The 17,075-nt window shown below is 47.7% G+C and overlaps 1 protein-coding gene across 2 annotated transcripts in view; it reads right to left on the reverse strand.

Moving 5' to 3' along the window:
- LOC118732247 (aminopeptidase O (putative)) overlaps positions 1-17,075 on the reverse strand; it is a 287,553-nt gene that overhangs the window by 228,322 nt on the left and 42,156 nt on the right. For both annotated transcript variants that reach the window (XM_045570737.1, XM_045570736.1), the window contains exon 4: positions 10,854-11,099. In XM_045570737.1, coding sequence (XP_045426693.1) covers positions 10,854-11,099 — 246 coding nt within the window. The remainder of the gene's footprint in view (positions 1-10,853; positions 11,100-17,075) is intronic.

A 17,075-nucleotide genomic window follows, 5' to 3' on the forward strand; every position in this document is an offset into this window, starting at 1 on the left:
ACACCACACACCTCCCAGCCCCTGCCCTCTTCATTCCTCCTGGGAAACCCCAGGGAAGGACGTGTGCCAAGCCGAGTAGTAAGATTCCAATGCAGAGGGGATGAGGAGTAAGAAGTCTTGTCCCTGGAGGGGGCGGTGGCTGCACTGCCATGGCGAGGGAAGGTGCCCCCCTCAGAGCCTCCGTCAGATCTTGAGAGGCTATCCAGAGGACCATGCAGAGGTCTCCTCCAGCCGCCTCTGTGAACCGACGCAGCGATGGAGCACAGCGTGGCAGTGGCGGCAGCCGCTAGGGAAACACTGAGATCTGGGCCCATCTCTTGCAGACTTTGGAGAAAGTACTGCAGAATGGTAAGATGCACAGTCAGTCTTGGGAACAAACTCTCTCTCTCTCACATCTACCTCTACAGCCTTTCTTACAACGTTCCCTCGGGAAGGAGCCATCATCTGTATCCTCAAATAGCCTGAAACCATCCAAGCATTGGTAGGCATGAGGCTGGACCCAATGGGGTCCTTTCATCTATTCACTCTCCTCACCCCAACTTCTGGACACCAGCTTATATGGCCTTGGAAGGCAGAGGAGAGACTCAAATTTTATAAAGATAAATTCAAAGAGATGCAATGACCTGGGCCCCATAGGACAGATCCAAATAACTCCCAAGGAGGTCTTCCCAGCAGCATTTCAGCTGAGGAGGTGCACACCTCCTCCCCACACACACACCAAACCGCCTGGCCCTGAGGAGCTGGAGGGCACCAGAGGCTGGCAGGTTTCTGGGTTCGATTTCCTCTGGGGACAGGGGTCTAAGCCCCCTGCCGGCCAGTGTCCCTGCAGAGCTCTGGGGCCTGTAACCTCCCGGTTGCTTGCAGTTCCGCAGGGGATACCAAAGCCAGGAAGAAATGGTTTACAGCCAAACAGAGGAGGCAAGGGAGCACAGAAGGCTGACTGGGGATGGAGGGAGTCTGAAGGGGATGAGGGGAGGGCCTGGGGGCTGAGAGGTGTAGGCCAAGGAAGAAGAAAAATAGGAATTAAATGAACACAGCGATTGTGGTTGGGGTCCTCTCAGGCAAGTACTGCCGTGAATGCATTAACCCTCCACGGAGAACAAAACCCAGGGCACACAGAGCTCAGGGATGTAATATCTTCCAGGGGGGTGTGCCCAGAAGCGCACAAAGGTGCCTGACAAGTCATTTCAAACGGACTGTCAAGGTCAAAGCAACAACATCTGCAGGTACAACTGAAGTGTTCTCACCCATGCCCCTCTCTGGGTTCTCTGTTGCCATTTGTTTTAAACTAAAGCCCAGCTGAGCAGCAGACAAACCTGGTAATTGTTCAAACATGTATATGTGACTTATCAGCTTGCAAATGGAGATAATGGGGGGCTAAAACAAGGGGTGGGGTGGGGGGACGAGTTAGCTGCTAACTCTGTGGGGGCAGGGGCAATGCCCGGCTGAAGGAAAGAGGCCTGAATTCTTCCAGGAAACCTACTCCTGGCGTGGCATTTAGAAATGCTGGTTTGTACGATGGTGCACAGAGCACAGGCGGTTCTTAGGAAAGGAGGGGTGCCCTTATCCTTGAGATCTGCCTGTTTTGCAATCAAAGAGAGGCCTCTTCTGAACCTTCTGCTTGAGGGCCTGAAATTTAAATGCCTACTGCTGCCCAGGTGCCCAAGGTGTACAAGGAGATCGCAGGCTTGTGCTCTAACTAGCTCAAACATCAAAAGAAAACCTGTATGTATGTAAACTGTTGAAAGAAACTGAATCACCCAACACTTGTTGGAAATAAAAACTCCAGCCCAATTAAATCAAAGAATGCTAGGGCTCTAAGGCACTTTGAAGGCGATTCTAGATCAGCCCCTTACTTTTCGAGAAAGAATCTAGGCTAGGGAAGCCCAGGATGTTGGGATCCTGGCCTGTCCCTGGGCCCCGCTCCTCAGGAACTCACCTTCCTGACAGTCACAGACAAGCAGGGTGCTCCCGCAGTCTGGCATTCGCACCGGGGTGTGTGTGTGTGTGTGTGTGTGTGTGTGTGTGTGTAGATGGCAGGGCATGGGGAGTCTGAGTTTCCGGGATGCCTGCGCAGTCCTCACGCTAACACGGGCAGCAGAATCGCCCGGGCGGATGTGTTAACACTCAGATGCCAAGACCCCAACTCAACCCACTGAGTCAGAGTCTCCGTGGGGTTCCAGTGGGTGCAGGGACCCCAGGGCACGAGCCAAACCACTGGGTGCCGGCAGAAATGACAGGACTTCCTTTCATAACTGGTTGTCCTCATCCTTTGACATTTTGTTTGTGTGTATTTTATAGAGTACCTATTATATTAACAGTGTACTAAATGCATACAACTTATGAATAAATATCAATATTTGAAGGGGGTGAGGTCCAGAAAGAGATTGTAATCAGAAACGGGGGCCTTCTGCGCTGAGCTGTGCGCCCACTTTCCTCTCTGAGCTAAAGCGGGGCCTCAGCCACCGCCCGCAGGACGGAGCTGGACTCCGCAGAAGCTGCACAGCAACAGTCATTCCCCGAGGGTGCGGGGAGGAGGGGATTCCGGGGGACAGCGGGTCCCATGAAATGCACACTGTGAAGGGGGTCCTGGGCACAACATCCAGGGGGACACTGCACATATACACCAGGATATTACATCCGGATGATAAAGATATTAAAGGCTTTATCAGAAGCCCTCCAATAGACTGCCTTTTAACTTTGTTTAATTTGTTCATTTCCTAAACTAATTAACCCATAGTTCCTTTTCCCGTATTATTAACATTCCACAAAACTAGTCTTCCTTGGAACCGACTATAAAAACAAACAAACCCTGATTTAGGCTACAGGTCTCGTATTTCTGTGTAGCCGAGGAATCATCAGCATTCATCTCACCTGCCAGTTGATAGTTGTCTACTTTAAGGATTCTCAGCTTTGCCCATCCTTCCCTTTCCAACCAGCAGCTTCCGAAGGGGTGTTCAGAAATCGTGCATGCCTGATGAGAGCCGGAAGATGGAGCAGACCATTCTCCGTAGGCTCTCAGGTCTCCTCTGAGACAAAACCAATTCAAAAACTAGGATCTGCCAACCACAACCCCCACAACTTAGCAAGCTGGCTTCTGAGAAACGGAGGCCCACTGCTGGGTCCTAAGAGGCAAACCCTCCTCGCCCACCCCAAGTCCTGGCTAAGGAGCTGAGGTACCATTCACACTCGCCTGAACTGAAATTCTAGATTTCCATTTCATGGTGAGAAGAGCTGATGGATATTTTCAACAAGATAACTGGGGAGGTGAAGGGCAGATCTGGCATTCTGTCTCCCCTGAACAATGTCTAGACTTTCTGAGCAGTCACCTCTATAAATAGCATGGTCAGTTAACCAAGAAATGTAACACGTTCTGCTCTGCGCTTCACTCTGATAAATCAGGGTGGACTTTTGCATGGTTCCCATAAACCCCACAAAGTAATCCATTTTTAAGAAGTAATCCATTTTGTAAAGGTGTGTTTCCTCACGTCTTTGGCCTTTCAGGGCACTTCTTTCCAAGAAAAGGCAACTGGGATGGTCTTCCAGTTACATGCTAGGGTTGGGGTAAAGCAGCAGCAATGTCTTGCCCACATCATGCCAACGGGCCTCTGGTACCTGGCTCAGATGTGGGTGGGAGGTGAAACAGCACAAGTAGGGTCCCTCGAGCAAAGTCAGGCATCCGCGTGCCCCGCTTGAGCACTGTCTGGAGTTGGTGGTCTCCTCCAAAAGGAGTCCAGCCTTAAAGGAAATACACGCACAGCTCCATGCCCACAGACACACAGAACACGTCGGAAGCCAGTAGCATCTGCTCACTTAGACTATTTGTAGCGGTTTGAGGGGTGAAACCAGCATAACCGGGAATATTCCACCTCGGCAACTTGACATTGAATTCTATTGTTCTTTTTCTCCCATGGAGGGTATGCTCTATTCAGCAATGGTGTTTCTGTAGAGAAGTAAGTGGGAGGGGGGAAATAAAAAACTTTCCTTTGCAATGGAAAAATGGAAAGGTAGTGCTGAATGGCCCTCTCAGGCTGAAGGGCTGGAAGAGATTAGGGGCCCATGATGACATCAATAGAGAGAGAGAAGATTGCAAATGTAGGTAGAGGGATGATTGCTTCAGGAAGGCCTTTCAAAGGCTGACAAGTTCTCTTGAAGGATGGCCCCAGCAGTGTTCTCTGAAGGCTGGACTGTCAGTCTATGCGTGTGGAGGACAGTTCAAAGAAAATAACACTTAAGCATAATCTTTCAGAGGGTGAGGAATCATGGCGTAATGATGATAAAATGCTACTTCTGGATCTGACAAGCAGCACAGCTGTTTGATGGCAAGAAGAAGATTCTGGCTGAGCCAGAAGCGATGAGTTCACTCTGTCTGTTGTTCCAGCAGCAGAGAGAGCCTGACCCACCACACTCCTGTGACTTGGTGGCTGCCTCCAATGAGCCCACGGTTGTGACCTCCATGGTTCCCATGGCCAGCCCCTGAGGCAGACACACACACCTCAGAGAGGGTGGCAGATAAGTCTGAATTCCAGGCTCTGCGAGCCATCCAGACTGAGCCCCTTTGGCTTCTCTCTCTGACTTCCAGCTCTGGTGACTTGGGGACATCATCTATCCTCCTGCACCTGCACCGTAAAGAATGGAGCATAGCCCTGCCCAGTAACTCACTGGTTGGAGCATTGTCTCTTTCACCAAAAGGGTGTGGGTTTGAGTCCCGCTTAGGGCACATACCTCGGTTGTGGGTTTGATCGTACGGGGAGGCAACCAAAGGATGTTTCTCTCTCACATTGGTGTCTCTAGCACACACAGATCTCTCTCTCACCTTCTCTCTAAAAGTCAATAAAAACATATTCTCGGGTGAGGATTAATAAATACATAAACAAATGGAGCATGCACACAGCTCACTAAGTACAAACGGGTATTGTCAAGGAGACCCAAATAATTGCAGCCAAGGGCTGTCAAGAACATCACTTTATAAATACCAGTTCCCAGTTCAAGAAAAATAAATGAAAGAACCAGAACACATCAAAAGTGGAAAGCCCTTCACTATAAAATAGGAGGGAAGGAAAGTTAAGTAATATTCTCAAGAAGAAAAATAAAAGTAGAGAACAAAATGAAGAAATGAACACAAAGAAAACAACAAAGGGGTGTGTGTGAGGGGCATAAGCCACCTCACTGACCATGCCGCTCACCAGTTTTGTTTGCTCAGAACTATAGCAATGGCGTGGTACCAGGAACAAAGCTTTAAAATTTTATAGGAAAAAAAAAAGAGAAGGGTAGCATGAGCTGCTTTCTGTCATTCACACCCACCCGTTTGAAAAAACATAAGAGTTATACTGGAAAACAGTGGATGGAAATGTCCTTCAATTTTTAAAACGATCCACGCAGAAAGAAATTTGAGAATTTATTAGTCTGGGGAACAACCATCACAAGAGACGAAACTCACACACGGACCTCCGCGTCCTCGGAGAGCAGAGGGAGTGGGCAGCCTGGGTAAACACAGAGGTGCGCTAACCTACAGCTCAAATCGGATTCCAGAGGCAAGAATCACGACTGTGGCGCCCTGCCTCAAAACCGGCATGTAAAGGACTGCTTCAAGCTATGGCAGTTTGTTTTGGGGCATCAAAAACTTCAAGTAGAAGCTAACAAAGAACAAGCAAAGAAAATTCCCAAAGCTGTGAAATCTTGCTATTTAAGATAATGACAGAAATTTATGACTGCTTCCTTCCTGGCAGAGAGAAGCCCAGTTAGGATTTGAAAATAAGAGGCCCTTTGTCCCAGCATGTTGTGTTTTGCTGATTCTATTACGCATTGGCTGGGAGATAAGAATAAACAGGACAACACCCTGTCTAACCCAGGAGGAGGAGGAGGAGGAGGGGGAGGGAGAGCTGGTTATGTTCATTCCTGGGCATGTACATGCACAGCATTTATTTGCAAATTGAGGTGCTTAAGAAAGCTGTGCATGCAACAGTCAGGAGCAACTCGACGCCTTTTATTGCACAACCAAATCTTTTAAGAATAAGCCATGTGTAATAGGGAGCGTTATAGTTTTTCTCTACTGTGAAGTACCTTGAAGATAGTTAAGTAATTGGCGATTATTTCTCGAAGCTCCTTATTTACCAATCCTATTTTTGTTCAGTCTTTTAAAGCTTAAAATTAGAATGAGAGAACATGTAAACGCAGCCTTCCTCCCTGTATCAAAAAACCTTGCAAGGAATCCATCAGCAGCCGCTGAGGGAAGGAACCTGTTGATCTGAGACTCATCCCTTCTCCACAAAGGGAGAGCTGTCGCTCCAGGCAGGTGCTCCATGTCCTAGCGATGGAGAGTTTTGCTTAAGGACAGCAGCTGCTAAGCTCTGTCAGCTTCTAGCTGGCCTGTCCCGAGATGGGGTGGCACTGCTGGCCCCAGAATGCTGAGAGCTCACTTGCCCTCTGACACCTGCTGCCTGGAAGCACTTCCACCAACCCTTACTGGCTTCCCTCGCTCTTCCTCACGCTGGTGTGCAGCTGGCTCAGGCGACCAAGCCCTGAGGGACGATGGCAGCTCCTGGCTTCAAAAATGAGTTTAAGAAGGGGATGAAGGAAAGCCCTTCAGCTACTTTCTGTTCCTCCAGCCCCTTCCATGGTTTCCACCTTGGGGCCTTTGGACTTGAACCTCCTCAACCTGGGTTGCTTTCCGATCAGACGGTCACAAGGCTGGCTCTTCCCATTCTCCAGGCTCTTGCAAACATCGCTCTTTAAAGAAGCCTTTGCCTCGCCACCCAAGCAAAGCTACCTATCCTCAGCCACTCTGTTGCTGACTTGGTTTTATTTGCCCTCGGCACACATCTTGGTTGTTTGTTTTTATGTATCTGATTTTGTCCTCTGACTAGAATGGAAGTTCCATGTGGACAGAAAGACCACGTCAATCTTATTCCCACGTAGACTCAGCATCATTAATCCTAATTGGCATACATTAATCAGAAATCTCCTGCAAGAATGAATAAATACACAATGAACAGATGAACGAGACAATCTGGCAGAGGACCGGTGGGCAAGGTCAAAGCAGACGCTGTGACTTGCGTGAGCACACGCTGCTGTGCTGTTTGTTTGCCTGTGGGACCAGGCTGAGCCCCATGGGCATGAAGCAGGGCCACGGAGGACGTGGCGTTTTACTCAGAGCTCCGTATGTAAAAAACACTCCAAAAATGATTTGTAGGAGATGCCTGAAAGTGAAATAGAGAAAGGGGGCGGGGGGCGGGGAGAAGAATATTTGGATATCAGCAAGGTAGTTCTGCCAACCTACTTATGCCCTGTGACATGTAGCTGTGGACTGCTGAAATGCTGAAAGACAAATGAGGAAGCAAAGCATGTATTCTAACCGCACTCACAAGGAAGACTGAGGTGCTAATTTTTAAGCAACCATCATAAATCTGATTTCAGGATATTTTCCCACTAGCATTATTATTATTATTATAATGAAGAGTGTAAGCATAATGATGAGATCCGTTCATGCATTTCTCAATGCCTAGGAAATCAGGCTCACTCGTGAATCCCCAGCTGAGACGTCTGAGAAAAGACCAGGTTTCAATGGACAAAAACTCTGGGGAGGGAGGGTATATGGGAGGGGAGTGGTGGTATGATATATACACATATAATACCTTAATTAAAAAAAAGAATAAATAAATAAAATAAAAAAGACATACCAGAAGAAAAACAACAAATATTCAGAAAATAAATTTTAAAAAAAGAAAGAAAGAAAGAGAAGACCAGGTTGCAGTGGAAAGGGCGGAACACTCATGATACCCACACGAAGACAACTAGCTGTTCTTCAGTGGAGAGCCATTCAAAGCGCATTCAGACCTTCGGATGGACATCAAATCACACAACCCACAAACTGTGCCCTCCATAGCTCCTTACGTGGTGATCAGCGGAAGGCAAAAATAAAGCAAAACACAAAACGGACTTACGAAATGAGAGAAGTATGGGAGTGGAACCTCCACTAGTGTTTTAAAAACAAACTGGTGATTTTTCTCTGAATCAGAATGGAAGGGAAGCATCTATTCCATGGAACGGTGATTCAGAAGAGGGTTGGAGGGGGTGTTCATAGGTCATAGGTCTAATGATTTGGGGCACCTATTCTATTACTAGGTGTCAAAAATCATTAAATGCAGAACTGACAAATGTTCTAGTTACTGTTGTGTTTGAAAAGCATTCCGGATTCTAAGAAGATGTTTGTATATTACTTTCCTTCTTTTAAACTGATTTGTCATTTCATACATTCAAGTTGAACAAATATGTTTTCCCTAACTTCACTGAATATCAGAATCAGGCTCAAAGACAGACTCAGAGAAAGAGTTTTAAGATTATTCATACAACCTATGACATATAATATTAAAAATACAGTGCAATCATTATTTATATCATCAATTAAAAACAAAACAAAACTACTTAACATGGTTATTAACAATTTACCCATTTTAGTTCATATGGAATTTTAATGTCATTTACTGAAAAAAAAAAAAAAGAATTCTAAAATGATATAAAATGTGATTCAATATGATTAACCCCTAATCACTATAGTAGTCTAAAGGTGTGGAATTTATAACCTTGCATATATGTTTACAAAGTGTGGACTCAGGGGAAAACATTTAATTTACCAGAAACTCCTTTGATATCTGATGCATACGAACAAGCAGGACAGTGACAAGTTTCAGTGTGAAAGTCTTTTCCGGTGGCTCTGACTGGCCTTGATGTTTCTCTGTTCCTATTTTGGGCACGAAATTGACCTAGAAGACTGTCATTTTTGTCCCAGCTTTGCTTTCCAGAGCCCCAAGCAAAGCCATCACCATAAATCAGGCAGCAGGACCCTGAGACCAACTGAGTCATAGACCCCACTTGGTCACATGTGCTCAAGGTGTTGGGATCCCAAGAGAGTGACGCCAAACAAGTGGAATCAATTTAGGTCAGAGTTAGAAAAACAGAGTGCTCCCCCTCCCGCCCCCACCGCTGGCAGTGGAAGATACCACAGCCCTGCCCACTCAAACACGGGGAGCAGTAACTAAGCCCAGGAAAATATCTAGGCCAGGGCAAACTCTTTCCACAGTCCAACAAGAAGGGGGAAAAAAGAAAAAAATGATATTTGACAACCCACGAATGTTTAAGTAGTGTGGTTCTCCTGTTCAGCATGAAAGCACTCTTGTTGCTGCTAAGTTATTATTACCATCACATTTTTCACATTTGTGCCCAATACCATTTAGCCTTAGGGTATTTAGGCTTATTGCTTTAAAAACACAGTGTTAAGCATGTTTAAATCACTTTAAATATCTCAAAAAGCAGCAAACACACAGCCTACCTGCTTGGGCACGCAAACTTGAAAAGAAAAGCTTTACAGAATGGCCCGCAGGTCAGCCGGTCCTGGCCGAGGCAGACGGTCAGGAAGGAGCGACAGAAAAGAAGGCCCTCTGGAAAGCCTCCGCCTGGCTTCCCTCGGGTCAGCTGAACTGTGAGCAAACATGCCCTGCAAGCTGCACTCTCATAAAGTGCTGCAAACTCCCCACAGACACGGCCCCTCAAAACTGTGTACAAATGAGATGCGTTTAATGAACGACCCTTTATTTGCCAATAATTCTGCTTAAATTAAGTCCAGCAGACTCTTCAAAGGGACCAAAGAAGCCCGCTTGTTAAGAAGGATTCTATATATAGACATCCAAGACAATTCTATGATGCATGTAACCAAATATATATAATTATCCTAGCTCCTACATTCCCATTATCTTCATAAATATAGGATAAAAATCAGCCTAAGTGACTTTCTCAGACCTCCGCAAGGATTAAGACTAGCCAGCCAGCTCTTTAAAAGTATACGTATGTAGTAAAGATCAAAAGCAAATGTTCTGGACAGTTCTTTTCTACTCATGAGTTTTTACTAAGAATGTGTGCAGTTTTCAGGGAAAACACCACAAATGACAGCTGTTCAAAAGCATGGAAATTAATTGGCAGCAGGAATTTCCTTGACTAATAGGGAAAAACTTAAAGTCACATGTTTTGATGAGCTTATTTTTTTCCCATCTTTAGTCAAGCATATTCACTGTTAATGATTAAGATTTTCAAACAGAAATAAACCAAGTACAATGCTGAGTGAAATCCAGCTATTCCTGAGTGAACAACGGCATTAACGAATGAATTTTAGGTGTAAATAATTCATATAAAAGGTTCCACTTGCAGGTCTTGATTTTTATAGGAACTAAACTATGACAACAATAAGAAGAACAATATAGTGATTGTATTGAACATGAGCAGTAAGACAAGCATCTCCCGCCCCCACCCCATCCCCTGGAAGCCGCCAGCTTTGAGCTGTTTTGCTAGCAGTGGGGTTGGATTTACACTGATCCATCCGCAGTCTCTCTGACAAGGGGGCTCTTAAGGCATTGACCTTGAGATGATGTGAGAAGGGATGAGACAGCTGGTCAGGATTAAGCGAGCAGCCTATGGGCCTGAAACCAGGTTGTGTCACCCTGCCCAGAATTATGACCTTAGGATCATGAGCATTATGCTCTCACCACCTAAGCTAACCAGTCACTGATCAGCCACGATCCAGCATACAACACTCTGGGGACACTATGTCTTCTGAATCCCAGCGACAATGTCATTCTATTTTTAAGGCAGCTGAATGCAACCCAAGACACCCAGAGGCTCCTGCATGATAGAGTCTATGCACAGACTGTCCCTCAAGGCAGCAATGAGATGTCCAAGCACAAGCAATCATGGCCCTTCCATCCTAATCAAATGACAGCTCTGTCAGAGCTTAGGAAAAGCAAGACACAGTCACAGAATTCCCCAAGCACGTTCTCTCCAAGTGCCACAATGGAACAATGTACCTGGCCATCCCCAGGCTTGGAAAGTTGGCAGGAACGATGAGTACATCCAGCCGGGAGAATGGGTGTGTCCCCAGCACAGAGTGTGCTGCTGAGAGGCAAGGAGACAGCAGCTGCAGAAGGGTCTCCTGGCAGGCACCTGTGAGGCTCACGGGGGCGAAGGCCCGATGAGGAATGACCTCCTGGGTTGTGGCAGAAGGGTTCTGGAAGCGGCAGGGGTATGCCACGTGGCCACAGACGCCAACACACCTGGAGACAACATAAAACAAACAGATGCATTTACGGTCTCGCTGTGGAGGTTAGGAGCTTTCACAGGCACGGGCAACTTCTAGGAGAGAGCAGTTCACAGGTTCCCAAGCAAAAACCGTATTTGAGTTTTCGGTCGCCTGATCTATGCAGCCGTGATAAAACACAGGTGGAAATACTTCTGATTGTGCTCAACTGTTGGAGTAATTTCAATCTAAGCTAAGTGAAAGTAGTAAAAACTTGTTTTAGAATAAGTGGGGAAAAAGCCCCAGGACTCAAAACAGTAAAACAACTTTCAAATATCACGATGGAAAAAAATCCTCTCCAAATCAGGGACGATTCATAACTCAGGAAGGAAGGGATGGTGCAGCCAAAGTAAAGATTGAATTCTGGAATTTGCTAGAATAAACGACGTGGGTTTCGGTAGAGAACAATGAAGCAAATGACAGTACAGCTTCTAATTCCAAAAGAGCACAATCCATTCTACTGAAAAGTAGTCTAGGCGGTTCTTTACAAAGACCATCAAAAGGTATGCTGTTAAGGAATACAGAGGTGCTCCCCCCCCCCCAATATATTTATTATTGATTGATTTTAGAGAGAGAGAGAAAGGAAGGGAGGGAGAGAGTGACACTGATTTGTTGGTCTACTTATTTAAGTATTCACTGGTTGCTTCCTGTGTGTGCTCTGACAGGGGACTGAATCCAAAACCTTGGACAATGATCTAACCAACTGAAATACTGGCCTGGGTCTACAGAAGCACTTTTGTATAGATTTTCACCAATCCATTTTCAATACAAATGTAACTAAAACAGCTTTTTAAAGAAACAGATCAGAGCCCAGCCTGCACCCTCTGGCCGCTGTCCTTTATTCTACCAAAGGTGGGGCTGAAAAAGAATTCCTTTAACCTGACTCACAGGCCCCAAGAGAACCATCTATGCAAAGAAATCCACATCAAAGGGAACTATTTTTTCACTTCTTAACAGGCCCTTTATTCAAACACTAGCGACCCAGTGCACAAAATTCATGCACATTTAAAGGGGATTACTTAGAGAAAATAATTTAATATTGCTATTTGCCCTTTCTCTATAATAGAAGTGTCAGAGATGGAAGAAAATTAGTAAAATGTATATGAAAACCTTCCTCCTGCCAGAGTCTGGGGCTCACCATGGGACCCAGAGTCAAGTCCCTACCTACCCACATGCACCTCAAAATCACGTGAGACCCAGATCCAGCTGCGCGCCCGCTCCCCGCACCACTACCACCACATTGGGCTAGATACAGACCCAGACAGTCTGACCCTTATCAAGCCCTGCTGGGCAGGGGGCGTAACCTCAGGTCCTCTGGCCCAGCACCAGGACAGGGGGCATGGCTTGAGGTCCCGCAGCCTAGAGTGGTGTAGGGGGCATGCCTTGAAGTCCTCCGTCAAGCCCTGCCAGGTTGGGGGCATAGCCTGAGGTCCCCTGTCAAGCCCTGCTGGGTGGGGGGCACCGCCTAAGGTCCCCAGTCAAGCCCAGCCAGGCAGGGGGGTGCAGCCTCAGGTCCCCTGGCCCGGTGCTGCGGCAAGGGGGTGTGGCCTGAGGTCTCCTGTCAAGCCCCGCTGGGCGGGGGTTGCGGTCTGAGGTCCCCCAGCTTGGTGCTGGGGGGGAGGCGTGGCCTGAGGTCCCCTGGCATAGTGCTGGGGCAGGGGGAGCAGCCTGAGGTCCCCTGTCAAGTCCCATGGGGCAGGAGAGGGCATAGCCTCAGGTCCCTGCTGATTGCTTATGGGAATTTGACCTCAGCTTGGGGTGCAGCCAGCTTTGTGATGGAGTGATGGTCAATTAGCATATTCCCTCTTTTTTAGTTAGGAAACAGTCCTCTACTTTTAATTTATAAATTATATTCCTAGTTATGAGGTTTATTAGATTCACTGAGAATTAAAAAAAAAACAAAAAACTTAAAATACTGGTACATTCCAATATGGGAGGACTGTAACAATAATGCTTCTCCAGATTTCTGAAGTGCCTTTCACCCACCCAAGGTCAGCAATGACTGCCCAGGAGGTCCGCAGAGTGATGGAGAGAAGCCTTGTCCTCCACCGTGTGGTACATAGAAGGCAGCTCCCAGCACCCATGCAATTTCGTCACAGCTGAGGGAAAAATAATGGGGGAAGTCTCATAAATACTTCGCCCAGGTTAAGGTGACAGGGAGAATATAATTGTTAAGCTTGCCAAAGTCCCTGGATGATAACCTTGCTTTTTGGAGAAAGTGAGAATAGGTGCCTGTTGGTAAACATTTAACCAAAAGGTTCAGTGTCCGCGTAAGGACTAGTACTGTGCTGGAGCATCAATTTAATGACAGCTCTCACAAAGTGAAAAATCATTTATTAAGTTAACCACCACAATACCTTCTCCTAATGTGTTTATATGGGTATGCAATGTGCTATGGTAATTTAAGATCACACTTTCCATTGAAAAGTTTGCAGAGACATTAAATAATGGGAAAATTAGAGGTGAAGTGGCATCTTCAGGACATCCCTCTCACAATTCAGGACTGTTGGCTCCCAACTGCTTGCTTGCCTGCCTACCTGATTGCCCCTAACCACTTCTGCCTGCCAGCCTGATCACCCTCTAATCACTCCCCTGCCAGCTTGATCGAGGCCTAACTGCTCCCCTGCTGGCTCAATTGCCCCCAACTGCCCTCCCCTGCAGGCCTGGTTGCCCCTAACTGCCATCCCCTGCCAGTCCAATTGCCCCCTAACTGCCTCTCCTGCAGGCCTTGTCCCCCCAACTGCCCTCCCTTTCAGGCCTGGTCCCTCCCAACTGCCCTCCCCTGCTGGCCTGATCACCCACAACTGCCCTCCCCTGCCGGCCATCTTGTGGTGACTATCTTTGACCACATGGGGGCGGCCAACTTGTGTGTTGGAGTGAGGGTCAATTTGCATATTGAAAGTATTGCAATCTGAATACTTTCCATACATTTCCCAGATAATGCACACAACATTCCTATAAGCAATAAGCACTATTCATCACAGCAGGAGTCTTCAGAAGCTCCTCCCTCCTGACTCTTCTTCATTAAACCTTATTTGCTTCTTAGGTAAATTTGGGTGCTAGAGTTTTTCCAAAGCTGAGCTCCGCGGCCCTTGGTTCTCCAGTGTCTGTTTCTCCTTGACAGTGCCGCCTGTTAATTCTGCCCGGAGTGGGAAGAAGGGTAGAACCACATTCGGCTGCTAAATGATGGGCACCAGACGTTGGTTCCCTCTCACAGGATGCTGGCCGAGACGACGTCACAAGCGGTCTCTCCAAGGAGCAGGGGTGGCCGTGTCTGACTCGGACCCACAGGACTGGACCCCACCTCCGGAGGTTTCAGACAGCGCTGTGCTGAACCCCGGCACAAACGGTCCTCTGTCCTGGGTTCAAAAGAAATTACTGGAAAGTCTCTCTGGGGAATGCACAGCCTTTTCCCACCAGCCTTCCCGGGCTCACGGTGCGGACTCAGTCACTATCCCGCACTCCTGCTCTTCCCGAGGCACTCCACGCGGAGCGGCCCTGCTCAGACCTGCGCGTAAGACGCCGACCTGACCTTTGGGGAGTTTACAGCTTTATCAGAAGAAAAAAATGTTAGATTCTGATTAGTTTAGTGACACAGTCCAATGTTTACCCAACTTATTAACATGTTTCAGCTAGCAGAGAAAATGCTTCCTGAAAATCACAAATGCTCAAACCACCACCACCTGCCCCCCAGCGGGTGGCTGACAGTGAAGGCCACACACATGATGATGTCATGGTGTCTGCACGCTGGAGTGTTTTCTGCGAACATTCGGTATATTAAAAAGCAAAATGAGATGTGTGCAATACGGGGCAGAAAGCCGAAACACCCTAGGGGAGCAGAGGCTGGACAAACAACCAGCCCAGAGGCCTGGAAGGTCCCCCCCAGGGAAGGTGCCCGGATGCTGGAGTTCCTGTGATTTCCCTCTGCCATTCCTTCTCCCTAAGGAGATGGAAACAAGGCCTCGGCCTCTCCGTCCCGCTCTTCACCGGCTCTGCAGCCTCTGCCAAGTCTGCCCTTCCACGGACGGAGTGAGCGCCTCGGCGCCCCTCACCCCCGGGCTCCTCCAGGCTCTGTGTGCCTGCTTTCCACGCTTCTCACTGTTTTTCCTGAGCTCCTCCGACTTTATCCAAGGTCCTGCTTAATCTGAATAGCCCCAAAGTGAAGGCAATGCTTTAACAAAGGCCTGGAGAGGTAAAACTTAATACAAAGATTTCCTGGTGGCTGGAGAAGGAATACTGCAGCCAAATAAAATTAATAAACTTTCCACAGTTTGTCTAAGTGCCTTATAATTAATGTATTTACCAAAATGCTCACCCAGAGTGAGCTGGAGCACATGAGGAACTGGAGCTGGAAGAGGACTGCTCTCCCCATAATTTGGCCCACATGGACAGGGATCAGAGATTTAGTGACCAGCCCTGGCCAGTGTTGCTCATTGGGCAGAGCATTGGCCCATCCACAGAAAGATTGTGGTTCGATTTCTGGTCGAAGGAAGGGCACATACCTGGGTTGCAGATTTGATCCCTAGCCCTAGTTGGGCAAATGCGGGAGACAACCAGCTCCCCCCCACAACCCCCTCTCTTCTCTCTTTCTCTCTCTCTTCCTTCCCTCCCTTCCACTCTCTCTAAAAATCAAAGGAGGAAAAAAAAAATCTTGGATGAGGATTAACAACAACAAAAGTTCAGTGACCAATACTTTGGCCAAATTTCTGGGACCCAGATGAACACATTAGGCAAATAAAAGCCTACAGTATCTAAGGCCCCTGTAAAAGTTACATTTCTGTGAAGTGAACTAGTGGTCTTAGGAAGGTTTGAGGTAGAAAGGGGGGTTGGGAGAGAGAAGGGGACCAGATGTGAACATAACCAAAAACAGTGCAGTTGGCACTTCAGAGCACCTTTGTTGGCAAACTTAGCGTAGAGCCAGAGATTTAACGGATCAAAACACAAAGCCACCCTCTGACGACTAAAGACAGCACACGTGAAGCACGCAGCCGGGGAAGGATTAAGCAAATGTAAGCTATTATTCTATCAGCAGCGCATTTCTGACGGACAAGCACAGTGATAAATGAAGGGAAAACTTAGTCGTAGCATGTCAGACACGGAAGGGAGTGCGGGAGGGACTTCACCCACCAGACCTCCTATTTCCAAACCAGGACAGGCTGCCCTGCAGTGTGCCCATGCCCTGGGTCTCCAGCTGATCTGACTGGCGGGGTCCCTCTGGACTTTCTCTTTAGCTTCTGCTTGTCCACAGAGGGGGCCCCTTACCTCTTAGGCAGGCTGTGTGCATCGGTGCAGTGGAGGCTAGCAGTGGGCCAGCTGGGGGAGGCCTGTCTAATTTGGAGAGGGAGTATTAGAAAGCCCGTTAACCCTGTACACCTGAGCCTTCCCTCAGTCCAGCTTCTGTCAATAATAAAACCTTTCTTTTGTTCTCCTGTCTCTCAATTGGTTCTGAACTCAGGAGGACAAGAGAGGGGTTGTGTTTGCCCCATTCCCTAAACCCTAACAGGGATACAGAAGTCCTGTCTTCCCAGAATCCCCATCACCTGCCATGCGCTCCTCCTTCGCAGACATGGATGCCAGAGGAGTGCACAGCCATCTCAGCTGCTTCCAGGCAGCAGAGAGCACGCACAGGAGGTGCTTGCTGCCTTCTCCCCACTTAGATCTCTGGGACATGGCTAGCAGACAGAATAACAGATGTCTTTCTCCGCCTTCCCCTAGCCTTCCTGAGGCACACATTTTATAACGGCACACCTCTGACAGAGAACCAGGCCGCGCTGTGCGTGAAGAGCAGGATGCTCCTTCCCAGGAAGAAACCGAGAAACTCCCCTCCTCAGCACACCCCCGGCGAGCTCTGTATTCTACAGAGAAGGATGGTTTTTTCCAAAGAGACTTACTTAGCCAACAGGGATAGCACCTCCAGGCTCAAAGGTAGTGCTCTCGCCTCCTATTTTCTGTC

This window comes from Pipistrellus kuhlii, unplaced genomic scaffold (genome assembly GCF_014108245.1).
Source record: "Pipistrellus kuhlii isolate mPipKuh1 unplaced genomic scaffold, mPipKuh1.p scaffold_m20_p_36, whole genome shotgun sequence".
In the NCBI taxonomy this organism is placed as follows: domain Eukaryota; kingdom Metazoa; phylum Chordata; class Mammalia; order Chiroptera; family Vespertilionidae; genus Pipistrellus; species Pipistrellus kuhlii.